At 46.4% G+C, this 26,329-nt stretch overlaps 3 protein-coding genes across 5 annotated transcripts in view; 2 read left to right on the top strand and 1 right to left on the bottom strand.

Annotated features, from left to right (window-relative positions):
• Window positions 1–14,944, top strand: part of tho2 (THO complex subunit 2-like protein) — a 111,346-nt gene extending 96,402 nt beyond the window's left edge. For all 3 annotated transcript variants that reach the window (XM_075688459.1, XM_075688461.1, XM_075688460.1), the window contains 3 exons: window positions 4,251–4,574; window positions 8,025–8,202; window positions 14,668–14,944. In XM_075688459.1, coding sequence (XP_075544574.1) covers window positions 4,251–4,574; window positions 8,025–8,202; window positions 14,668–14,722 — 557 coding nt within the window. In that variant the 3' untranslated portion in view covers window positions 14,723–14,944. The remainder of the gene's footprint in view (window positions 1–4,250; window positions 4,575–8,024; window positions 8,203–14,667) is intronic.
• Window positions 14,945–17,809: 2,865 nt separating this feature from the next.
• mRpL48 (mitochondrial ribosomal protein L48) lies at window positions 17,810–24,762 on the top strand. The gene is made up of 6 exons (XM_075688462.1): window positions 17,810–17,898; window positions 18,026–18,051; window positions 18,119–18,208; window positions 18,284–18,420; window positions 18,536–18,638; window positions 24,504–24,762. The coding sequence occupies exons 2-6, from the start codon at window positions 18,031–18,033 to the stop codon at window positions 24,711–24,713; spliced, it is 561 nt and encodes a 186-aa protein (XP_075544577.1). The 5' UTR covers window positions 17,810–17,898; window positions 18,026–18,030; the 3' UTR covers window positions 24,714–24,762.
• Window positions 24,763–24,779: 17 nt separating this feature from the next.
• LOC142577938 (liver carboxylesterase 1-like) overlaps window positions 24,780–26,329 on the bottom strand; it is a 28,257-nt gene continuing 26,707 nt past the window's right edge. Inside the window, exon 7 of the mRNA XM_075687376.1 lies at window positions 24,780–24,932. Within this exon, the coding sequence (XP_075543491.1) occupies window positions 24,780–24,932 (153 nt within the window). The remainder of the gene's footprint in view (window positions 24,933–26,329) is intronic.

Here is a 26,329-nt window from a genome sequence, read left to right on the forward strand (position 1 = left end):
AACGGAGATCAACAATGTGGTGACACTCTTGTTGACTGTATATGGGGACATTACTCTTGCACAAATCTAAGCAAATCTGATAGCCTCCATGTGGTGCCCTGCCCTCGGAGGCAGGGCATCATTAGGGATTTTCTTAAGCCGCTCTAAGCCTTATTTTATAAATTTCATTTTTCTGACTATTTTTCAGTCCCCGTGGGTTCCGGAAAATCGGTCGGCTGCTATAACACAATATTTTGTTGGAAGTGATCGATTTGCGAAGCTACAAAGCTGCTCTATGTTAGCGAGACAAAGTTTACGCAAATCAGTTTTGCTGCCCGTCATTCCCATGCTGCCTGTGCTGCCGTACTTGCTGTTCCTGTAGACACTAGTGCTAGAGTTCACCCTAGTAATTTTTGTAGGAGGTAAGGCCCAAAAGCACTCAGTGATTCTTCATGCACAGCATCAGACATCTTCAGTGATGTTTCTTGCAGATCTGACATGGACACAGGTCTTGGAGGCAACAGAAAATACTTTCGTAAATGCTATAGGCTGCCTTGGGAGCTTTTTTGTGGCATCAAGGGTACAACTGATGATTGCACCAAGAAGGGGCAGAATCGATCTTGCTGTGAATCTTTAATGCAGTTAGCATTGAAGCTATGTAGTGGCAGACCGTACTGCTAGTGCCGAAACGTGTGCGGCTGGTATTCTCTCTTGCGCTTCTTATCGCACACGCTTCGGCATTTAGTGCCGCGGCTGTAAAGACCGTGCGTCGTGCAGGTTTAATTCCACCGAGCATTGGAGAAATTTAGAGGGCCATTTTTGTCATAGTAGAGGGGCGGGCACATAGTCGGTGACCCAAATTGGTATCCAAAGACGTTCACTGAAGAACAGCACAAACCAAGTGCCACATGCTCACTGCTCCAAGTCAGCATCAAAGTTATTCATATACAGTCGAGTCCCGCTACAACGAAATTGACGGTGCACGAAAAAAAATTCGTAGAAGCGAAAATTTCGTTGTTGTGAAATTCACAAAAATATGGCTAATCTGAACTGGTAAACCACAAACAAACTTTTATTTCCAGAAGTCAAGCAGTGTCGACTGCTTCCCTTTTTTTCCTAGGAGCATCATGACGCGATTTTCGCATTCGGCGAGTAGCTGCATCGCGACGTCGTCATCATGCACAGCCACGCTGTTTCTGATGACATCGAACGCATCCAGTACGCGAGATGTGGCTGGTGGATGCAGGTCTGGCACTTCGTCGTCATCCGACTGCCCCCCGTCGTCGCGGACACTTTTTATGATGTCCTCATCGCTCAATTCTTCACGGGCGATCACATTGACGTCAGTGTCGATGAAGTCGTCCAGCTCGACACTGGATGGCACACTTCCGGCACCTTGAAGGGCCGCCCAGGACGCAATTACGTCTGCTGGCGGTTGCACTGCTCCGTTGCAGTCAGCAGCATCCTCAGCGGAGTCGGTGTCTGGGTCTCCTAGCTTGAAGCCAGCGTGCGTGAAGCAGTTCGCGATAACTGGCCGTCCAGTTGCAACCCACGCAGCAGCCATCATCTGCAGCGCCATGTACAGGTCTAACTTCGTGTCACGACCGGTCTCCACGTTCAATAGGAGACGCTGCATCACTCGCTGGCGGTAGGCGCACTTCAGACTTCTAATGACACCTTGGTCAAGTGGCTGTATAATCGAAGTGCAGTTCGGCGGAAAGTACTTCAGCTCCACATTTGTGAGCTCCACATCCAGAATATGATGGGCGGAGCAATTGTCAAGCAATAAGCACACCCGCCGGCCCTGCCTCCTCATGTCGCAGTCAAATGACGCGACCCACTCGGAGAAAATGGCCCGCGTCATCCAGGAGCGGCTGTTGGCGACATACTTTACGGGAAGGCTCCTGTTACCTTTGAAGCAACGGGGCCTCGCACTCTTCCCAATGACTAGCGGTGGGCGCTTGTCTGATCCGTCCGCGTTGGCGCACAGCAGCACGGTCACGCGCTTCTTGCTGTGTTTCCCACCGTGGCAACGCTGACCTTTCATTTCGAGGGTTTTTGACGGCAGCATCTCGTAAAACAGGCCTGTCTCGTCAGCGTTATAAATGTCACACTTGGCATAGTCTTTCAACAACGCCGAAACGTTCGTGGAGATCCAGGCGGATGCGCTGCCTGTGTCTGCCGATGCCGACTCGCCAGAGAGCGTCTTGCCGACAATGTCATGGCGGGCCTTGAATCTGCTGAGCCAGCCTGTGCTCGCCTTGAAATCGTCGATTCCCCGCAGGCAAGCGTAATTCAGGGCCTTCTGTTGCACGGCGTTTCCACTGATGGGTATGTTTTTCGCCCTTGTCTCGACAAACCACGTGTACATAGCCTTGTCGAGGTCTTCGTGCGCCGACGGCGTCAGCTTCTTCCGCTTGGCTGATGTGCCCGAAGCAAGAGCTTGCACTATTGCTTCTTTTGACTTCAAGATGGTGGACAGCGAACTGGGAGAAATCCCAAACTTCTTCGCAACGTCGCCTTTCTTCTCTCCACTTGCGACTTCGGCCAGGATCCGAGCTTTATCCTCCAAGGATAAAAACTTTCGACATGACGGCGCCATGTTGGAAAGCACGCTAAAACAGAACGGCTTCTCTGATCAAACCGAACACCGCAACACGTGCACAACACGAACTGCCAATTGCACTAGCACTAACTACGCACCGACGGCGCCGAGATGCAGCATGGACTGACGAGACGACTGAGCGTCGGCTTTGGATTGTCTGCGGCTAAAAAGTTTCAAGCCAATCCCAAAGGTAGGCCAGTCTCATCGCCGTCGGCATCGAGCAATGGCGGCCCCCATGCTCGGTCATCAGCGGCAGTTTCTTGCGGTGCCAACACGCGATGCTAACTTTGCAGACGCTTTTTTATGTGCAAAAAGTTCGAAATTGCGTTTCCTGCGCGGCAAATTAAATTTCGAGCCTGGAAGTACTTCGTCAGATTTCGTTAAAGCGGAACGGCATAAGAAAAAGTGTTCGTTGTGGTGAGGATATTTATGCATTGACTCCTATGGGCAGCTGACGGGGAACTGAGAATTATTCGTTGTACCGGACATTTCGTTGAAGCGGCGTTCGTTGTAGCGGGGTTCGACTGTAAGAGCAGTACATACCTAGTGCTGCATCCGCAGTTCCACATGTTGGCATCAAAGAAGTTCGTTAAATTGACCCAGGTTGGTCCGACGGTTGGTTTCGAACCCTGTTCCCTGAGTACAGCAGCCAGATACGCTACCCATTTGACAATGGGCTACCCAGTGACCCAGGTTGGCGGGAACAGCTAGATAGGCATATAGATAGATAGACAGCCTGCACCCAGAAAGGGCGTGAAGTACTCTAAGAATTCTAAACACATTTAAAAAATGTTCAGTTAACTCTGTTGCAATGTTTCGCTTTTATGTGACGTGATCTTGCAGTATGATTGTTACAACACCTTTAAGGACTGCTAATTGCAGAAAAATGGGCTCTCTTACTTGATTGTATGCCTCTTGTAAGCCATGCAACAGATTCTGAGATTGGTGCCTATTCACTCTATGCAGCCAGAAGTGCTGCAAATGGCGATGCATATGGCTGTATACTGCATTTATTCGAATATAGGGGTCAGTTTTTTTCCCCCAGTATCCTTAGACTAGAAGTCAAATCTTTATCCTTATATGCAAATTTTGCTTTTAGATGTGGCTTCACGGCAGCGCGAATTTCGCCTTATGGTCTGGCTTTACGGCAGCACGCTGCGATACCGTGAAGCCACACTATAAGGCAAAATGCACTTGTAACTCGCATTCTGCATGTTGAAGCTCATGTCTCTCCTATTTCTTGGTCAACATTTTGCATTGTGGCGGTGTTAGTAATTCAGTATTTTTGGCAGTGTCCACTGAGTCTGATTGATCTGGCGGCCACTCTGCAAGGTCTTATGTTAGTGCACATACTTCTGTCTTTTTTTTTTTTTTTCTGGAGTTCCCTAACAGCACCCTTGCCATATATTCGAATAAATAGGGTAAATGCTAACGAAATTGTGATAAGGCAGACATCTTCCAAATTCTTCTAAAATCTTTAATAATTTGGGAGGTTCTAGCTCCACATAAACTTGAATTGAGAACCAAAGACCATGCTTGTTGCTGTGCGTTGTATATTCATGTTCTCTGGATGCAAGTTAATGTCATCATTACATTGTGACATCTGTGTGTTTGAGCATAGAATTTTACTGCTGTGTCCCTCAGTCGATCCACTGCCTGCTTGCAGAGCACAAGCGTCGGCGGTTGGACACTGCAAGCAACAGCGTGACCTTAGGTGGCGGCACCAGTAGCAAGGTTGGGGGCAGCCCACGGGCTGCCACGGGGGGTCGTGGTGGTAGTGGCTCCTCCCAGCAGAGCCCCAAGGTGGTGGACGATCTCTCGAGCAAGGTGACCTCCGCCGGGGAAGACCTGCGCTCTTCGTCTGAGAAGTGGGCTCACCCCAAGGACCTGCACGATGGGGATAAGGCTAAAGTCAAAAAGGGCAGCCGCAAGCGAGACCACTCAGAGGAAAGCGCCCCTGAAGGCAAGCGCAAGAAGGATGAAGACTCTGGTAGGCAACCTATTGTATTTCATGCTAAATTCCACGGTTTGTTCCAGGAACCCTAGAGTTAGGGTGACATCGAGTCCTGTGCTACGCCACCTGTTGGATAGATCTGCCTTCATGAGCTGACAATAATGAATAGAACCCACTGATCATAAAGGCTTCCAGTTTCAATTGTTTTCTGAAGGAAATCTGGAAAGCAGAACATTAAGCAATTGAAGATTGCACATTATGGCCGACTATTAAAACTAAAAACCTGATTGATGTTCAAGACATCACAGATCGATTTCTTCAACTTCAGAGGGACAAAAAAGTACTTGATTTTATTTTATGGACATTCTACTGTCACATGGCAGTGATAGTGAAGAATGCAGCAAAACTGTGAATGGGAAGACTAGTGTTTCATTGGGCGAACCTGTGCCCTCAAAAACAGGCTACACTCAATGCACAACGATAGCAGCGAGCACAGTCGGTGATTGGCGGAAATCTTATCTGCCGGTCAAGCGCGTCTGCTTTTATAAATGAGGATGACTTCTTGGACGAGTTGCTGTTTACTTAACATGATGCTTTCTAGCGCAAAAACTTGAGGAAAAAAAGAAAAGCAGAGAGGCAAAAGGAAAGGAAAGATGAGCACTTGTCTTTCCTTTTGCCTCTCTGTTGTTTTTCTAGTTTTTGCACTAAAAAGCATCATGTTTTGTACACAAGTCATCGAAGATTCCAGAATAATTGGTGGTACCCGCATGTCTTCCAGAAAGTTCCACACAATTCGCATCACACATGCAGTCGGATTACATACGCTTCGGTGACAACAGAACCATCGATAACATTCTAGAAACTTCTGATGCATGCGGGCACATCCTGTGCTTAGCAATAACATTTGTTAGACGGTGTAAAGTGCTCAGCCGTGAAAGATGAACAAGTCCACATGTCAGTATATATCATTAGTTTTTTCCAGGCCTCATATAAGGATTGAGTTGTGATCAGTTGTTTAATACTACAGTCAACATCCGATTTTATGGACTCCTTAGGGAACGCAAGAACGTCCGAAAAATTGGGCAGTCTGAAAAAACATGCATGCCGAAAACACACCATTTTATAGGTATTTCTCAGATGAAGAGGGTCGAGGACGAAGGATCAAGCTTGCACAGCTCTGCCAACGCATCGTTAGGGTGGCTCTCGAAAGAGCAGTTTCTAAAAGTAAATTAAAGTCTGACAGTGGGGGTGCTGTCAGTGCAGCCGGCGCTATCTTCAGCTGGGTCAACACTACAGCAGGGTCAACACTACCTCTTAATGCATTAGCAGTGTGAAAAACATTGTTGATTCTCTTTTGCCTGGTGTTCTGCTTGCACTCAATGTTTGCTTCACCAGCATCATCAATGTTTGTGCCAACTCAGAGCTCCTTCGCTGTGTAGGCACTGGCTCTTCATTTCTCACTGTCAGAGTCGTCCGAATCCACCATCACTTGACGGATGATTTCATCGTCGGTTAACTGTGCACAGAGTTCAAGATTGTTATCAGCGTTTACGAATCGTTCAGAAGTTATTTCGGTTGCAATCAAAATGCCAGGGGTGTGCAGGTCGTAGAACACAAAGTCCATGGAAAGAGATTGATCAGACACTCTCTCTGCGGGCAAGACAGCCGTCTTGGTGCCGAGTGTGAAACCCGCGTGTCGAAAGCAGTTGCGAAGCGTCTCTCGTGTAACCGCCTGCACGAGTCCACTAACATGCCGACAGCATACCTAAGGTCAGCGGTGTAACATTTGCCGCTGTCTGAGCACAGCACCATGTGACTGAGCATGTGTGACCTGTACAGAAGCTTCAGGTTGTAGATCACACCTTGGTCCATCGGCTATGGATTGCTGTAGTGTTCGGTAGTGAAAATTCTATCTGTATAGCCTTTAGGTCTTTGACGTGGCCATGCACAGCACTGTTGTCTAGGAACAGCAGAACTTTTCCATTCTGCTGTTGGAAGCTTCTGACCAACTTGCGAATGTACACTTGCAATAACTGCTGTGTTATCCAGGCCTTCTTGTCCTTGTACTGAACAGGTAGGGTTGCCCCCTTGAAACACCTTGGATTCTTGTATTTTCCCTGTGACGAGCATCGGAAGCTTCTTGCTGCCTGACATGTTGCTGCCGACGAAGGTGGTCAGCCGCTCTTTTCTGTGTTTGCCGCCATGGCAGGGGTCACCAGCAAATGTAAGCGTTTTCTCTGGCAGCATTTTTTAGAGCAATCCAGTTTCATCAACTGCTGCAACAAAGAATGTAGCTTTCTATTCCGGTACTGCATGACGGCTGAATCGTCGACAGCGCCACTTTCCCCACACATCATTTTGAACTTATGTTCATTGCAATTATTATTTCTGAGCCACCCTTCGCTGAAATTGAAGTCTGCAACGTTCATTTAAAGCGCGAAAGATTGTCTTTTGCTTCAAGGTGTAACCCGAGACCAGGATTCGCTTTGCAGTCATGGTATGTAGCCACACGAGGAGCGCCCGCTCAAGTTTCGGATAAATGCCCTGACTCACATTCTTATTTTGAGCCCTGCTTGACTTTCCGGCCACTTCCAAGATCTTCAACTTGTTTTTCATGAAATCCAAAACTGTTTGCTTCAAAATTCTAAACTCTTTGCCCATGTGTGCTTGTGACCGGCCACTTTCAGCTTCCTTGACGACGGTATCTTTTTCTTTTCCATCGTCAGCCTATGGTAGGGCTTTGCATGCTTCGAAGCCATCACTGTCAGCAGCAAATTCACTCGATGAAAAGCACAGCACCAAACTGCGGGAAGCTTCTTAGCGAATGTCGAGGAGAGTGCACAACAGCGCAACATGATCACCGACTAACAGATTGGCTACCAACAGATTGGTGTGCGAGAGTGCTGGCTTGAGGTTTCAATACAATACGATGGCCGTGGTGCTACAGCTGGCTATGGCTAGCGGATCGGCATGCGACACTAGGGGTTTGAGGCTCCGAGATAATCAAAATGGTGGTCATGGATGCCACGTTGGACCTGTGGCTAGGGGTAAAAAGTACAGAAAATCAGACTGTGAAAGGTTTGAGCGTCGGAAATTTTAGGTGTTTTTATACATTGGCTCTATCGGGTACGTGACGGTGCCCTGAAGGAGTCACAATTATCGGGCATGCTCAGAAAATTGGACATTGACTGTAATTGGGTATTTTCAACAAGAGACAACCATATTGTACCTGTGAATTCTTAGTTACCTTAGCTATTGATAGCTAGCAACATTGTTATGACGAACTTGTGCAGCAGCTGACTTTCTTCTACAAAACTTTTAAGCATTAGGCTGTTGAACTTTATTATATTTGATTTGAGATTTGCCTTTCTTCTTGATTCAATTCAATATGTTATTTGAAATCAACTTATTTGGTTTTTGCACACCCCTAGTATTCAGAGTAGTGGTGCACTTCTGATAAACTTATTGTGCTCCCTGTCTGTCCAGCCAAAAGCTCGAGCAAGCGCAATGGGGAGGATGTCAAGGAGAAGGATCGCTATAGGAGGGTGAGGGATGTGCAGTCCTTCCCAGGACTGCCTCATGACCAGCCACTCTCCTCCCTCCAGGAAGAGGTATCGCCCAAAATTCGTGGGGAACGGCGAGCCGATCGTGATGACAAGAAGCAATATCCTTCCTGCCTCTGTTTGTCTGGGAGAGTTTGGGATGTTTGGAAAGTTTGGTGATATGTCTGAAAAAAATCTATCTGCTAGCTAAGAGGAATCTCTTTTGAAAATATGCAGTAGCCGTGATGGGCTACAGTGAATTGGCAAACACCGTGTGAAAAAAAAAAAGACGTGCTCACCATTGCATCTCATGCACAAGGCTCTTAAAGAAGGGTAAGTTGTGTGGGAAGAGTTGGAGGGTGCATTATAATCAGTGACAGAGCTGCCCCCAAAGCTGTCACGTCGGCTATTGAAAAAGAAGTATGGAGCCGGTCATATTGAAGTCGCACGTAAAGTGCTGTACAGTACATTGTGTTCGTGAAGGAGTAGGCAAAATGAACCTTTTTCGTAATTGTAACACTAGCATTTTTGTGAGGTAAATTTAACAACTAATGGCAGTGCAGTAATTTTTTCATACGGTGCATACGAGCGCAGTTTGCTTGTCTTTATGACATGGAAAATGTAGGTGTGGCTCTCATGATGAAACTGTCGTATTTTCTCACATAGAACTTGCGAAAATAACTGCATACAACAATGCTCAATTCTTTGCAAAAGCAAGTCTCCATTCAAGGATGGACGACTCATCCACATCTTATCTTCGACCAGCGACTCTGTACTCACCACTCTTCAGCAATGCTGATAAAGCTGGATTCACGCAACGGATGTGATCGCGGATGAATCAGTCATGTGACGTGTAATGTGAATCTGATCTCTTTGCAGTTATGATTCACACTACAGAGGATGGCAGTGTGGACACAGCCCTTACATGGGCGACAGCGATGGAGCCAAAAATCCTATGATTTGACTTCCGCCATATCTCGCCCGCAGAAACGGGGACCATTTGGTCACATGATATTGTTATGTGAAGCTGAAGTAGGATACTATTTACAATTTATTTACAGGGAAGCTCACGGAGGCCAAAATGGCGACGCTATATCAAGCCGGCACACACGTTGTCTTCGTCCTCCTCAGTGCAGCCACACTGTGGCGGCTGTTCCGTAGCATCACCCCCGGCTGTAGAAGCACTGTCCCAGTGCTTAATCTACACATCCGCGGTGAAAGGTGTATGGTATGGTTTTAGTCTTGCCACGTGAGCGATGTCACTTGCAGCTGATGATAACGCTGAGAGATCGGCGGGGATGATTTCATATGTGACATCGGTCACTTGTCATAGCACACGGTAAGGGCCAGTGTAGCACGATAGCAGCTTTTCGGAAAGGCCCACACGTCAAACGGGTGACCAGAGAAGCACCAGAGAACCCGGAGAAAAGTGCACGTCACGATGGTGGCAATCATAGAGGCATCTCTGATGCTCCTGTGAGGCCTCGAGACGGGTGCGGGCTAGCTGGCGCGCGTGTTCGGCGTGTGCGATCGCGTCGCGGGCATATTCAGTGGCGGAACGTGTGGCCGAGGGCAGCAAAGTGTCCAAGGGCAACACAGGTTCTCGGCCATATAGGAGATAGAATGGTGAATAGCAGGCGGTGTCGTGACGCGATGAATTATACGTGAACATCACATATGGTAAGTAAAGATCCCAGTCATGGTGGTTGGTCGCAACGTACTTCGAAAGCATGTCGGTGATGGTCCGGTTGAGGCGCTCTGTGAGGCCGATGGTCTGTGGGTGGTAGGACGTGCTGAACTTGTGCTTTGTTGAGCAGGAACGGAGGATGTCCTCGACAACTGCCGACAGAAAGCTGCGGCCACGGTCAGTGAGTAATTGTGCGGAGCACCGTGCACTAAAATTATGTCATACAGCAGAAAGTCCGCAACGGCAGTAGCGCAACTTGTCAGGAGGGCTCTGGTGATTGCGTACTGTGTAGCATAATCGGTAGCGACGGCAACCCATTTATTTCCGGAGCCCGAGAGAGGAAATGGTCCAAGAAGGTCTAGACCAACATGGAAAAAGGGTTCGGATGGGATGTCAATCGGCTGGAGACATCCAGCTGGAGGTGGGCAGGGCTTCTTCCGGCGCTGACAGGGCTCACAAGCGGCAATGTAGCGCCGCACGGAGTGGGCGAGACCCGGCCAAAAGAATCGACGGCGTACACGGTCGTATGTGCGCGAGACGCCCAAGTGTCCAGCCAAGGGAACGTCGTGAAGTTGCTGAATGACAGTCGAACGCAGGTGCGATGGAATGACGAGCAGAAGGTCAAGGCCATGTGGATCAAAATTGCGGTGGTATAATGCCCCCTCCTTAAGGAGAAACATCCGGAGAGAGGCGTCACCAGGAGTTGACTCCAGACGGTCGATGAAGGCACGTAATGAAGGATCGCGCCGTTGCCCATTGCCGATTTGAAGCAACTGGGACACAGAGAAAATGCAAGCGATGGCATCCGCATCAGCCGGTTCGTCGACGGGGTAGCAGGACAAACAATCGGCATCCTGGTGCAAGCGTCCCGTCTTATATACGATGGAGAAGGTATATTCTTGCAGGCGTACCGCCCAGCGAGCGAGTCGTCCCGTGGGGCCCTTGAGCGAGGACAGCCAGCAGGGAGCGTGGTGATCAGTGATGACACAGAAGGGGCGTCCGTAGAAGTATGGACAAAATTTCGCAACAGCCCACACAAGAGCGAGGCACTCACGCTCTGTGATTGAATAATTGCGCTCGGCGGGTGATAGAAGTCGGCTGGCATAGGCTATAACGCGGTCATGTCCACGCAGGCGCTGTGCTAACACTGCTCCTATGCCATGACCACTGGCATCCGTTCGAACTTCCGTTGAGGCAGACGGGTCAAAGTGGGCCAAAATTGAAGGTGGGGTAAGGAGAGTAGTCAGCTGCGAAAAAGATGCGGCATGGTCAGCACCCCAAGAAAAAGGGGCGTCTTTCTTCAAGAGGTCGGTAAGGGGACGTTTGATGGTCGCAAAATCCTTCACAAAGCGTCGGAAATAAGAGCACAGCCCTACAAAACTACGAACGTCGTTGGTAGACTTCGGAACAGGAAAATTGGTAACGGCGCGAATTTTGTCCGGATCAGGTCGCACGCCTCTGGCGTCTACGAGGCGTCCAAGGACGGCGATTTGGCGGCGAGCGAAATGACATTTTGACGAGTTCAACTGGAGACCGGCGCGGCGGAATACGTCAAGAATCGCTGAAAGACGGTCTAGATGCGTGTCGAATGTGGGCGAATAAACGATGACGGTCGTCCAGATAGCACCAACAGGTGGACCACTTGAACCCCTGAAGCAAAGAGTCCATCATTCGTTCGAAGGTGGCGGGCGTGTTACAGAGACCGAAAGGCATCACCTTGAACTGCTAAGGCCGTCAGGGGTAACAAATGCAGTCTTCTCTCGGTCCGTGTCATCGACGGATATCTGCCAGTAGCCGGACCGTAAGTCGATAGAAGAAAAATAGGGGGCACCTTACAGGCAGCCTAGAGCGTCATCAATACGTGGCAAAGGGTACACGTCTTTTTTTGTGAGTTTGTTGAGGTGGCGATAATCTACACAAAAGCGCCACGTTCCATGCTTCTTTTTGACAAGTACGACGGGAGATGCCCAGGGTCTACAGGAAGGCTCGATAATGTCCTTTGCAAGCATCTTTTTGACTTCCTGTTGGATAACAGCTCGTTCCGACGCGGAAACACGATATGGAAGTCGGTGAATAGGGTTCGCATCGCCAGTATTTATGCGATGGTTCACGACGGACGTTTGACCTAAGGGTCTATTGTCAAAGTCAAAAATGTCGCGATACCCTTCAAGAACGCGGCAAAGAGCTTCAGCTTGAGCAAGTGTAAGGTCAGAGGAAACCATCTTCTTAATGTCGACGTCAGTACCGTGCGATGACATCACGGTATGGGCTGAGCTGTAACGATCTTCCACTGTGAATGGCTCGACCTCATCATCCTACAAAGCGCTAATTATAGCCAAGGAGATCCCCTGAGGCAGAACTTGTGCAGTTAGCGCGAAATTGACAAGTGGAAGGCAGGTGCGGTTGCCAGTAATTTTCAGCACAGTGTGCGGCACGGTAACACCATGTGTAAGCATAACGGCCGGAATTGGTGCGGCCACGTAATTGCCGTCAGGTACAGCTGGTGAGGACAACAAGTCGATGTGTGTCACAGAGTGAGGCGGTAGGCGAATAAAATCCATGCAGCTCAGATGGCTTGGAGGCGGGTCCACAGGGTCGGCAAGAAGAGGCAAGTCAAGGCGAAGTGAGCTGGCCGAACAGTCAATGAGGGCAGAATGATTGGCAAGAAAATCCAGACCAAGAATGAGTTCGGGAGGGCAATGCTCAATGACAGTGAAGAGAACGGCGGTGTGTCTCTCAGCAATGGTGAGTCGGGCAGAACACATGCCAACAATAGCGACAGTCCCTCCGTCGGTGACTTGTACAACTCGGTTCGGGGCAGGCATCAGAACTTTCTTGAGCCGACGGCGAAGAGCAGCACTCATAATGGACACATGCGCCCTGGTGTCAATCAACGCGCACACAGGAACATTGTCGACGAGAACGTCCAAAAGATTCTTGTTCGTGGGTAAGGTGAAGCGAGGATTTCGTGCCAATGTCGTCAATGCAGCTTCACCTCCAGAAGCTGCACTGTCTAGTTTTCCGGTCGGAGGTGCGGTCGGGAGGTGCGGCGCTCCACAAAGTCAAATCGTGATCAACACGCACGATCGGGGAGAGGGTGGGTTTTCCTAGGCAGCGTGCATGCTGCCGTGAAGCCACACCTTAAATCAAGATTTCCACAATCTCGCACCCCAACTTTAATGCTAAGTCTTTTTAATTTGTTGTGCGGGTTATGCATGCAAAAATATGCTACATGCAAGAGAGAAGCCCCAGAATCTGCAGCTGGCACTTCGCCCCATATAAGCAATGACAAGTGCCACCATTAGTTGGGCAAATATAGAAGGACATGCATATTTCGTTTAATGTGCTTGAAAAAAAGATTTGGACTTACCACTGCACTTTTCTTGCTGAAATTTAGCAGAAAGATCGCATAGTCTGTCTCATTCAGTGTAACACATGACACAGTTAATTGCTTAGTTTTTAAAGGGACTGTCAACCGATTTTTAAGGACCAAGTATTTTATGCACAATGCAAAACTCGCCCTCGGTAGTGGCTACATTTGCAGCGGTTACTTTCCAAAAGCGTGTGGATGTTTAGTAAGCGGAATTTTTCGATCTGAGCAGCCTCTAAAAAAATAAGAGTCCCTCCTGCAGGACTTTTATTAAAGTTTTTCCAATCCAATCCCTCCTCCAGCAATGCTGAGAAGGGAGAGTAACGTTGATTGCCCCTCCTTGCAAATTGTGAAAGCAGCCCATCATTCTGCTTTCACAAGAGCGAGTGTAACTGTGGTTATGCACCACCATTTCAACCTTTTCAACCACTTTTGAAAATAAATAGCTGGTGCAGTAAGTTTGCATTGTTGTACAGCCATTTCTTATATTTGTATAGAGTTTTCCCTCAAGTACACACATACATCATAGCTGGCTGGCCTCTGTTGTCGTCGTCCTGTTGATAGACGAGCCAAGCCAACTCATCGAAAATGAAGGCAAAGGCAGTGCCACTTTTCTGCTCTCTACAAACGAAGGCTTATCTATAAGCACATTGTAAGTCAGGAAAAACTTACGATAACGAAAGGTATATTGCATTTAAATACTATTAAAAAGACCAGGAACCACGTACACTAGTAGGTCACGTGGCGGACCTCTTATGCAGCTTCATGTTTTTACCGCGTCGGGCACCGAAGGTCATTTTTCGCTACTTTTAGTGATGAATTAAAGATGCAATGTTTATTGAGAAAAACATGGCTCGTTTTAGCCACCACGATGGGGAATCATTCCATCTGCGGGGTTGTCTCGATTCATGTTCTGAGTGGTTGTCTGTCCCTTTAAGAAAGAAGTGCAAAGTTGCCTTCGTTTACGGGAATGCGAGCTGCTGCCACAATAGTGCAAGCATAAATTTGCGTCGCCGCCTGCTGGCAGCTACAGAAAGCAGCCCGTCAGGGAGAGTGGCTGCTTGTTGCCCGCTCTACTGGAACACGTGGCAGCCCTACTACCTGAAACGCTGCTTTCTGCAGCTTCCGGCAAGCGGCGACGCAAGTTTATGCTGGTTCCGTTAAGCAACTGCTCGCGTCACCGTAAACGAAGGCAAATTGCACTTTTTTTTTTCTTAAAAATCTGGAAATTAGCTGTGGCAAGTGTTACACTGAGCGACATAGACTCCAAAATGCTATGTTCATGCAAAATTTTAGCAAGAACAGTGCAGTGGTAAGGGCAAAATCTTTTTTTCTAATACATTAAGCAAAATGTGCATGTCCCTGTACAATGTAGAAACACGCTCTTGGAAATTAAGGGAAGTAAGCATTGTGTTGTAAAGTCAAGCCTGGGTAACTCTTTTGGTCTTGCATTTTTTCTTGTATTCTCTTCACTGTGGCAGTTCTAGTTGCATATTGTGCCGTTGTATTTGCCTCCTTAACTTGTCATACTCATCGTTCGAGTAGCAGCAGTTCAGCATCTGCAAAGAAGAGGTCATCATTCTGATCACAATGTTCCACTTGGTTGCTGTGTCAAGCTGTCATCGGTCACCCGTCCCTGTCGCCTCCAAGAGTGCCTGTACAGAAGCAAAAGTTGTGTTAATCATTACAAACATTTCATTGTGTTAGCAATGTGCGGCTGTTCATGTTGCCTGTCTCATCCTCCATCTCCTGGCCTGTTTCTGTACAATAAAAATTATCATGGTGCCAGGAAAGTAACTCCTCATTATTCGGTGTTCATGCTGGCTCTTTTTACTTTTTAGCACTTGAAACCCTTCAGCTCGAATCTGAAAATGTCATTTCGCAGGCCTTGAGGTAAGTGTTCGAAAACTTGGAAGCAGACAAACATAGCTTGTATATTTTCTCATCTGCTCGGTGCCACTGAGTCTGCATGGCTCAAACTTTATATCGGCACCTGACTTGTGAGGTAACATTGTAGGCAGTCACTCTATAGGCCCTTTTTTGGGACTTTTCACCAGTGGAAATTGTAGCTTATCGTAGGCACTATTAACATGCATACTTCCTCGTTTCATACAAGGTGATGTCGCAAACTGTTGAGACTGGCTCTGCTTTGAAGAAAGTAATTTTAGTGCATTCAAATGCTGTCGCCTTTGAAATAGTTCCCTTGTGCAGCAATACAGCACTTTGTGAACCCGTCCTGGACGTCATCTTTCCCAGAACTGTCAAGCGTTGTCCTGCACTGTGGACTTGATTTAAACAATCGTATCAAAATGGTGACTACTGAGCCGAGTTCTATTTTTGGGAAGAGAGCCTAATAAGCAGAAGCAAGTCCTTACAAATTGCCTCTCTTTCACGTTGAGGATCATCACTGGAAAACAAACTTAAGTGCATGGGTAAGACCCCGAGACTATGCAACAATCATCGCCACGTAAAAGTTTGTCTCCACAACTGTAATAAGGCTGGGTATGTTCACAGTTCAACACAGTGCATGCTCGCAATGTTTTTTGGCAATCAATGTTGTAATTCGTCCCAAATAGCCAGACTAGAGTTCAACCGCCAAGTTATAGGTAATCTGAGGGCAACTGTTTGGAGAAAACAGCCCGATCAGGGGTGCATGAGGAGCTGGATGCTTCCCGACAGCAATGCACTCTGTCACAGAGGACTCTGCACACGTTTCTTGCAGGAAACAACATGGTTTCTACCCTGCTAGTCAGATCTGGCACCTGCTTATTTCACTCTTCCCAAAGTTAAAAGCCAGCTAGAAAGTCTCCATTTCTGCACAGTTGCCTTGAGCTTTAATTGCAGAAGGGTGCTTGCCTCGAAGAGAGATGTGCAGGACATATTCATGAAGTGGCAGGAACGCTGCAAGCGCTGTATTGCTCCACAAGGGGACTGTGTTTGAATGCACATGAATTCAAAACAGCCTGTCTTGAAGTGTTTTGATATTACCATGTATGTACATAACCATTACCATCTCTGATCTTGTACAAAGGCTGGCGTGTTGTGTTGGACTAAAAATAACCTGGTAGTTTGGTTGGCATCCGTCTAACAAGTGGTCTTTTCTAACTGGCACATAAAGGAAAAAGAATCGGACAGCATGAAAAGAGTAGCGTGGAATGAATGACTCAATGAGTAAGCGTCCCCGGTTAGGGTGTTTTAGGAATTGGAAGCTCATTTTAAGAAATTGTAGCAAATTTTATGTTGACGATTCAGTGCTGCCACCCAAAAGTGGTAGCACTGGCACTGGAATTGGAACCACATTGAGATTGTTGCAAATCTTCTATTGACGGATTCAGTATTATGGCTCATAATGGGTAGTTCCAGCACATTGTGTTTTCAGAAAAGCTTACGGGACGATTACGATAAGTAACATGAATGTGAAGTTTTAGCTGTTGTGCGGGCTAGGCGTCCTTGCTTTCGATCTCTAGCTCGCTGGATCACTTGGGGAGGTCTGGAGGTCCCGCTTTCTCCGTGACTTGTAACATGGCGGAATCGGAACGTTGCCATCGGTTTCTCAAGGTGCATTGCCCGTACATTCCATAAAGGAAGTAGGCTTCACGTAGGTGATCATGACTTTGTAAGCGTGCCTCCCGTTCGCCTGTGCGAAGTGTCATGCGACTGAGTGTTTTGTTTATTCATGTGTTAGGTATGGTCAAATTCAGTGGGGTTAAGCTGAAGCACTTCCAGTGACGTTTCTGTCACTTCGCGGTAGCTAGAGCGCATTTGTTTTATGTGGGAACAGTGTCTGGGCTGAGCAAAGCCTGGCATGCGATGTTACGTAGAGTTTGTAGTATTGTAGCAAAAATTTTGCCTTTGTGGCTAAGGGATCGGATTCTAAACGTGGATGTCGCACTACAGTCACTTACAACGGAGACGCTACAAATATGGCATCAAAGTTGCTGTGTGTTACATACACCTGAAAGTCGACGGATGCACGTAACATCCGAGACCCGAGCGGCCGCAAGTGACCGTGGTGAGGTTACCATTCATCGGATCGCCTCTCTTTTTATGGAGTTGAAGGAAAAAGAAATCTTTAGGTACACAGTAATTCCCCACCGTAAGTGTGCTGCACAACCACTCAGGTCAACGACAACAGTCGCGGGGAAATGATATGCCGACTTGGCGCATAGTCGCTATTTCAATGTTTTCTGTCGTTCTACAGCCGAGCTGACTGGGTACCGTTCCCGTCTCTGGGAGGTACGCTTGTTAAAACGAAATCAACACAGTTTTCCTGCCTAGGAGTTGCGTTTCCAACAGAGGCCAACCATGATACAATAATGCTGGGCGGACCAGCTAACCCCAGTTGGGACCTGTCCCAGCTGGTTTGCTTGTTACAGGAACCACTTGGGTCCAATTGCCAAAAAGTTGCTTTCGAACTAGTATCAACTTGTGCAACCACCTGAACGCGTTAAATATGAACGGAGCTGGTTGATTGATTGATTTTGCAAAATCAATAAGGTGTGGTTAGAACGTAAGCTTTCTATTATACTGAAACCGAAACCAAATGCAAAACGACTGCGCAAACTTAATTGCCGTCGCGAATTTTTTTGACGAACGTATTTAAATGGTGATTGACAACTTACTTTAGGCCTGTACGCAGATAGTTTTCCTTGGTTTTCCTTTTGCCAGTAAGCAGCAACTGCATAGCCAAGAGAAGTCGAGACAAGGCACTATACGGTTGGTGTCCGCACGTTTGCGGAACCGGCAGTTCTGGCAGTTTCGGTAAGTAATATTCCCCTGTCTGGCTCTTTGCATGGAGATGCCATTACAGTATGCATTCGTCTGCGTGTTCTATGTCAATTTCATTGTGAACGTGTTTTCTTTTTCCATTTATCATGACATGGCACAGTCAACATGAACAGAGCTGGAGTGTCGGTAAGTGCATCCCTTGCCATGTAACAGCACAACCTCAGTCTAATTTTTGCTTGCAAATGTTTTTTAGGCCTTATTACAGCTCACAAGTCGGGCTTTAAGAACTCATGTTTCCAGTGTAAGGTCGATCATGAAGTACCACGAACCAGAATACCTTCAGGTGAAGTTGTTCTCCGTCTTGTGTGTTGATGTCATGGTCAGTAATGTGCTGCTTCTCCATTTTTCTCACATGCAGTATTTGAAACCGCCGCTACCAGTGCACGAAGGGCTTATTAACGTCCAGCTGAAAGGTTACGACTTCACCGTGCTCGAGAACAATGCCAGAAAAGTGGCTAAAATAGCTACGATGTTGGGAATTCGGGTTTCAGAATGGTAAGCAGTTGTTATAGCTCTGATATGCTGTTCAGATTTTGGTGCACTACTGAAGCTACGGTTTTAGATTCATTATACAAAGAAGCGCTCAGTGAGTTCACTCTTCTTCTTACAGCTGGGCTACCCCTTTGGAATCAATGGCGATATCTACGTATACACCACAGAGCACTACAGTTGAAGACACCTTCAAGCTGAATGTTTACGAGCGAAACATTCAGGTAATTAGGAACATGTGTTCGCATGTATTGATGTGCAAATGTTGGGCTCTGGGCAGGCACGTACCCAATGGGGGGGGGGGGGGGGGGGGGCAGGAATTAAGCAATATTAAGCGGCATAACCGCTCCCCGCCCACGCCACCAATCCTCACACACATTCCTAAAGCGCCGCCAAATCAATGTTGAGACTTCACAGCTATTCGGTGGTCAACATATTGCTGTCTTTTTCACGCCAAATCAATGTTGAGACTTCGCAGCTATTCGGTGGTCAACATATTGCTGCCTTTTTCATGCCTTTTGGATGACGGTATCTATCGGCACCTCCTGGGATGTGAAGGCTAGTTTTCTCATCGACATGCGTTCAGTTGTCACCATCTATTCAGCGGTCGCGCGCATCACTGTTGCTTCGTTAGTTCAACCTTCTTTGTTTAGACTGATCCAGGGGCCAGGAAAGGGATTCCGTTCGTAGTCAGCTGGTCTGTATGCCTGAGGAACGAGTTGCAGCCGGAGAAAACGCCAATTGAGTTTAACTTTTTTTTTTTTTTTGCTTCATTATTTCCTCGAGTGGCGGCTCGCCACGACACTGGCAGATCGTCGGAACCCTCATATACCCGCGATATGAGTTAAATAAAGTGCAAATTAAAATAATGTGTAACAGCGTCCATCATCAAACCCTGCAATAACCCTTAAACCCATAAGCAATATGACTGTCACCCATTACCTCGTCTGGTCCTTCCCTAATTGCACAGAACTTTTTGTGCAAAATTGGCAACTGGCAGCAAGAGTCCCAAGTAGTTGAGAAATTAAGCCAAGGCAACAGCCAAACAGGAAGGAAAAGCGAAAATTAAGAAATTTAACCGTTGTTTATGAAAACATTTATAGATCAACTTCTTTTTATTTAAAAAGGAAGAAGAGAAAACGCTGCTGGAAGTGGAGAACAATTCTGTGTATTTTGAATGACACTTCTACAGTTGTCAGTTGAGCCGCCTGACGTAGCCACTTGTCTGCTGTCCTTATGCAGGTGTTTTTCTAACTTTCCATGGTGGGCACTGTACGTCTAGAACTGCAGCGTCCTGCGCTCTACGCGGTTGTGCGGGACTGGTGGCCACGCATCGTTACGCAACTTCCCAAACAACAATACGAGTTGGTTTTGGCACTTCGTAGAGCAGTAAACGTGGGATCCAAATGAACTGTGATTGTTCCACAAATATATATTTCGCTATAATTCTTCCAGAGCTAATCCAAAAAGCGCTACTATAGTCTGATACAACTTAAGTCTGCAGTGAAGCCCCGCCCACGCCCTCGTAACCGCCAACCACTGTTCCTCCGTGAGGCTGGAAATAATTCGTACTTCAAACTTTTCTTGTTACCAAAATAAGGCAGTAACCACAAAAATAAATTATTAGCACGTAATTTTATACATTTTCCCTTGCCTATTATAGTGGAATCGTGAAAGCCTAATTCTTTATCGAACTGAAATAAAATGCTTGCTTCGCTGCAACTATTTATTGTCAAGTTTCACTTCTGTTGGCAGTGAAGCTCCGTGAGTAATACGAGCTCAGCAGTGAAATGAACTATACCGCAGACTTTTCAAGAGTGAAACACACTTTGTCCTTGTCTGTGGCACATCTCATTGCTTCCGTCGATGAAAAGACTCTTCAAGAACAACAGACGCTCCGGAGGTATCAAGTACGATGCCATTTTGAAAAGGCCACATGACGACGATTTTGTTTGCTTCAGTGTTTGGCTGGCGGAGTAATGCGAGCCCATGTGGTTCGTGTGCCTTGGCTGCCAACTGCTGTTGCCAACTGCTGCTACTATAGAAATCTTTATTTTACACTTTCACTTGTTTACTTGTTCTTGGCAGTGTTCTTGTGCTTCTTTCCTGCGCTAGTCCATTTGATGTGGTTCCTTGTTTGCCAAGTGAAGGAGAGGTGTACCTCACATGTGTACCTGTGAGATACACCTTATTTCATTTCTCTTTTGCGGGTTTACGCGTCTTTATGGTGAATGTCGAGCGTTATTCACATTTGTACTATTAAAGGTACCTCTCCCTCATTTGCATAGGAATGTTACCTTGGATTCCCCCCCTCCCGTGAAAAAAAATCCTGGGTTTGTGCCTGGCTCAGTGTTATATCTGGAGCACTCGTATAGTATCGCCCCAGCAATTAATTAATAAGTAAAACACAGTGTAACTAACATACTAAGAAAAGTTAAAGAAACCATATAGTGGAAATGTTAATCGTCCGTGCATCCTTTAAAGATGCAGCTTTGTGAAATAATGGTGTCTCAAAGGTGACAATCTGGGGCAGTAATCGAGCGAGATTGTATCCTTTGGATTTCAATCTCATCACCATATTCGAATTTGGTGATTTCCAGTACACTGTTAAAGAGAGAGAGGAAGAATCTTTGCAAAGCCGGTAGATGTTATTCTGCTGAACAGTGAAACTAAGATCGCAGTCTACTGTGTCGGTTGTGGCAGCCACATTCTGTTGGTCTAGATGTTGTGTTTGTTAATGCATTAAGCTTGCCCAGCTTATTAACCCTTACACTGCCTCTCGTGAGGTAACATGGTCACCTGCCCTCACAAAACCTCTGCTGTCACTCCTGGTCACTCAAGAGTATGCTCCCTGCCTTTAAGCAACATGTGAAAAAAAAATTGCGTACCTCTTGTGCCATCATAGAGATATCGTCGAAACACCCACAATTTTTACCTAAAACACGCAATGACTATAACAGTCTGCCAGCATTATTAATATAAAAAAGCCGCTCTGTATAAAACTACTTTATTTACCACACTTAACACTAGCACCATGTTTAATAACACATTCTTTAAATTTTGTTACTAGTACTGTAAGCATGATGCTGGCCGATAATGTAATTTATGAGTTAACATTAGTTTTTAACTTCTATTTATAATGTGCTTTTATGTATATTTATTACCTTGGTCTGTGCACGCCGTCATCACTTATGGTAAATTTTTACCCTGAGCGTACTTTATATAAATAAACGAGATCAGATGGTTTAAATTATTCCCGAGTTCGCCACTACAACATGCATCATAATCCAGCTTTAGCATAGAAGAAAAAAGGAAGCCAACAGAACTGACTTGTACTCGACGTGAGACACCCTCTGAGGCAAGACCACACCCCAAGAGAACTCGGCAGCACCGAACAAACGCCAACACTCCGGGATTTGCTAGTCCATCTTTTCTTTGCCTCGTTGTGGCGACCGGAGACTGCGCATTCATGCACTCTGGCGGCTATGAAATCTGGAAACTGCAGCACCTCACAGCATAGAGTAGATGGACTGCTTTGTTGAGTTTATTCCATAATCATCATAAATATAATCTGCCTGGTGCTCCTAGGTGCTGTAGTCTATCGAATTAAAATAAACCGGGTTTCTGTCATAACAAGATCGCCTACTGTGATTGTAGCTCGTGCAGCCATTACGCATTTTGACAATGGACGTAGAACTGACTTGAGTATTCACTCAGATGGTGCCATTTTAAGCAGACATATTATTAAAAAAAATGTGGAACAGGAATGGTTGTCACGAGTCTCGTAACACTTAGGTCGCTCGATGTCACCATCGAAGCATAAGAACGGTGAGTGCTGATGATGACAAATGCACATTACTTCATGTAAAAGATTCTGGATCGCAGTGATTAACTAGCAGCACAACCACTCGCCTGCGTGTGATGGCCAACATTCACCATCTGTGCACCTAAAATAACTATCATTCATACAGTTGTGTATAGTCGTGAAGGCCGACTCGTAGTCAGCATTTGTAGTGGTGTTGTCTGGCGCAGTGTGATTTTGCATTGGCACAGAGAATGGAGGCTGGGCGTGCAAGATATTGGAGCCGGCGACAATTTCTACACGTTTATGTCCAACGGGGAGCAAAATATGCAGCAAAACACACAGTCGTCAGTATATCTAGGACGAAATTTCAAAAAGGGTTAAATAAAAAGCTTTATAAAGCTCAAATTGGCTTCAATAACCACTTTTGAGTATTTCACGTGCGCGAGCACATGTAATGTGCCACAGTTCATAAATGTTTACGATATCACTGGAGAATCTGAAGTTCTTGTACATGCTTTCCACGGCGTCACAGATTTTGAGAGCATCTGCTTGGGTGTAACTCTTTATTGATGATGAAGCTTTACATAGCATTCCAAAGGAATCAAGGAATCCCACTGAGGAAGTGTTAGAAAACTGCTCTGAGATGGCCCAAATACGAAAAAATTATCTGAAATCAGTGTCGTCACATTAAAGTTCATGTGCGGCGATTTGAGCTTGAAATAATTATATTAACCCTTCATTGCATTAGGCAATAAAGAGGTGAGGCGTGCAGACAGGACACAAGAGTAGAGAAGTGGACAACACGAACTCTGTCCACTTCTCTACTCTTGTGTTCCTGTCTGCACGCCTCACCTCTTTTTTGCATAATGAATCCTTACCAACTAGCTCAGCTTTCTGTCGTTCTAACCTTCGTTGCATAGTGCCCACTACAGTGGACAAATTTTGGCTAGTTTTGTAGCAAGTTTATTGCTTCCTAGAAGCTCGTGTGCATAGTGTCAACTTCAGTGGACCACAGTTTTGTATAGGCGCCCTAGAAGGTGCCATCAACCACAGTTTTCATCCAACATGGCTTCAAGGATGGCGTCCCATTTTTCCGGCGGGAAAGTCACGTTCGTCCTCACACTTTTATTTATGACTATTGTGACATTGCGGTTTCTTCTATACTTCTTCTATACCTACAAGGTATAGAAGATGCCTTCAGAGGCAGAAACTTAAATATTGTGGCTGAGTGAAGCCAAGTTTTTTCTTAGGAACACATTTTCTAATATGTCCACTGTAGTGACAGGAACAACACATATGTGGGAACATTTTCTGCACAGTGTGGTCCACGCACCTTCCACATTTAATAGGATTATGTTTTTATATTTGCGTCATATTTTTATGTAATGACAGTTTGATCATTTTATTATTGAGTGAGCTAATAGGAAGAAACAATTGAGTGAGTTACCAGCCGCTCCTGCTGCAACGAAACAAACACCACCTGTCAAAGCAAGTTTAGTTGCCGACGGTGGGTGTTATGACAAAGTCAACAATTTTTCCCGCCAGAAATATTGTACAGATCAAATATGTAAAATGTCGGTTGCCAAATGCAAACTGACATATAATTCCGCAGCATGCCAGGTATCAGTGGCGTAGCCAAAAAGTGCGTGGGGAGGGGGTGCACACTGGGCAGGTGCCTTCCTTTCCTCACAAGTTTCCGCATATCGGTATAGGTGGCATAAAGCGGTGTGCCGCAACACTCGCCTGCCCAGCCACCTTCTGCCTGTCGAGTGCATGACCCCTCCCCAAAAAATAAATACCTGGCTGTGCCACCACAAGGTGGACTAGCACATTACAGGCAAGAGTGTTTGTTTTTCCGTATTACATAACGAAAGGTACGTGCACTGCATTCAAACTTCTGTATTCAAGCTTACGTTTGTTAATGGGGTACCAGAAACTTCGCCTGTTGGAGCAAAAGAAAACTCTGGGCACCTACAATCACTTGAGCTGGTGCGTATGTTGCCCACTGTAGTTGACATTCTCTATCTTGTGAAATAAAAATCTGAAAGCAAAAAAAAAAAATTTCCTGGCTTTTTCTAGGCGTGCATTGATACAAAACTAAATGTAGCCACACTTTGCATGTGTAAACATGCAATAAAGGGTTAATAAAGATTTTTAAAAAATTTGTCAACCAACCTTTTTGTGCTAAAGGAACAAAAATAAAGTTTTGAAATAGTATTATGCCAGTCTAAACTGTTTGTTTCCCTTCATTGTCTCCTTTAAACACTGGCCAACTGGCGGGCAGGTGTCCGAACTGTCAGGAGTCATGGCGCCTATTTTCCTGGAAGCCGTGCAGCACAGTCTGGCCGAGGGCGTTCGATTGAGTATGCACCGGCACCTACCCGAGCACGAGGAGATTCGCTACGTGCCAGACCTAGAGCTGGAGGAGCTGCAGAGGCAGCTGGACGAGATCGTCAACCCATCCACGTCCAAGCACGTCAAGAAGCCGTTCTGATGACTTTTGCATAGTTATCATTGTAAATAAAGTGTAGATGCTGTGGGGATCTCGGCTGTATCGCCTTTAGTCTTCCCAGTGCGACTCACACGTAACCTGACGTTCGGCTTCCATGCGTGACACACGATGGTGGAAGTTGACGATGCAGTTAGGTAGCTGGGCGCACTGGTGAATCCAGAGGTGGGCCTTGGGGGCCCACGCCCCTCCGAGACATGCCGACTGACAGAATTGAGCGTGCTGCGAACGGTTTAAAAACTTTTTATCCATGTTCTTGGGTCTTTCTTCAAAAGTAACTTTGCTGTGTGCTTCTACAATTTCAAAAGAGGCCCAAACCATATGTCACCCTGCATTTTTTTTTTTAAACGCTTTTAACCTGGACCTCGAATGCCAATCAGCCCACTGACCTTTGGTTGGCTTCTAACTCAGACCCAAGATCTCTGATTTTAAGCACATAATGGCGTCTGTGAGCCTCAGCGCTGGCATCATTGCTTATTTCCAAACTGTTCGCACCGCTTCATAATCATAGCCTCAAAGTACTTTGTATGTTTCATTAGAGTTATATGCCGCTTCCCTTCAACCTCAGATTATCTTTGTGGATGTTTGAGTAGGTCTTTTCTCAGTTTACGTATTTACACAGGTATTTATATTACTTGACTATGGGTATACCCGCCGTGGTTGCTCAGTGGCTATGGTGTTAGGCTGCTGAGCACGAGGTCGCGGGATCGAATCCCGGCCACGGCGGCCGCATTTCGATGGGGGCGAAATGCGAAAACACTCGTGTACTTAGATTTGGGCGCTCGTTAAAAAACCCCAGGTGGTAGAAATTTCCGGAGTCCTCCACTACGGCGTGCCTCATAATCAGAAAGTGGTTTTGGCACGTAAAACCCCATAATTTTTTTTTTTTACTATGGGTATGACTTGACATTTATACACGTCATAGATGGCAGGATGGATATTATGAGCGTTCCCTTTGAAACGCGTTTGTGGCGGATGCCACAAAGCTCGTCCCTTTTACTTTTCTTGATAGCCTATTTTCAGTCTGAGACCCACGGTTCGTGTTAAGGAACCATCTATATAAAGAAATCCATCGTTTTAAGATATTGTTTTGCATTCCCTGCTTTTGTGCCACCAATACTGCGGTCTTCTTTTACTGTGGGTGGGGTGTGGGGTGTCGTTACGTCATCATTGACGTCCTCGCATGGCGGGCCGTGTATGGGTAACCAGCGCTGGATAGGCGGCGCGTCGATGGATGGTTGGATGGATGGATGTTATGAGCGTCCCCTTTGGAACGGGGCGGTGGCTTGCGCCACCAAGCTCTTGCTACTATATATGCTGCCTAATATCCTACCTAAGTTAACCAATGAAAAAAAAAAAACAAAACACTGAACTACCTTGTCCAAATTTTCTGATACCCTATTGCGAACTGTGCTTTTGTACGTCTCCGTCTTTTGTCGTTTCCCTACTTTTCTTCCACCAATCCTCCAATCGCCTCTTACTGATGTCTATTGCGGACCTGTTTGCTTTACCACTGCTCCCGCTGAACCCAAGGGCTTCAAGGAGGCCAGTGGTGCCTAAATCGACCGCTGGATAGACGTCTTCACATTCTAATAAAATAT

The sequence above is a fragment of the Dermacentor variabilis genome, chromosome 4, assembly GCF_050947875.1.
Source record: "Dermacentor variabilis isolate Ectoservices chromosome 4, ASM5094787v1, whole genome shotgun sequence".
NCBI classification, from domain to species: Eukaryota; Metazoa; Arthropoda; class Arachnida; order Ixodida; family Ixodidae; genus Dermacentor; species Dermacentor variabilis.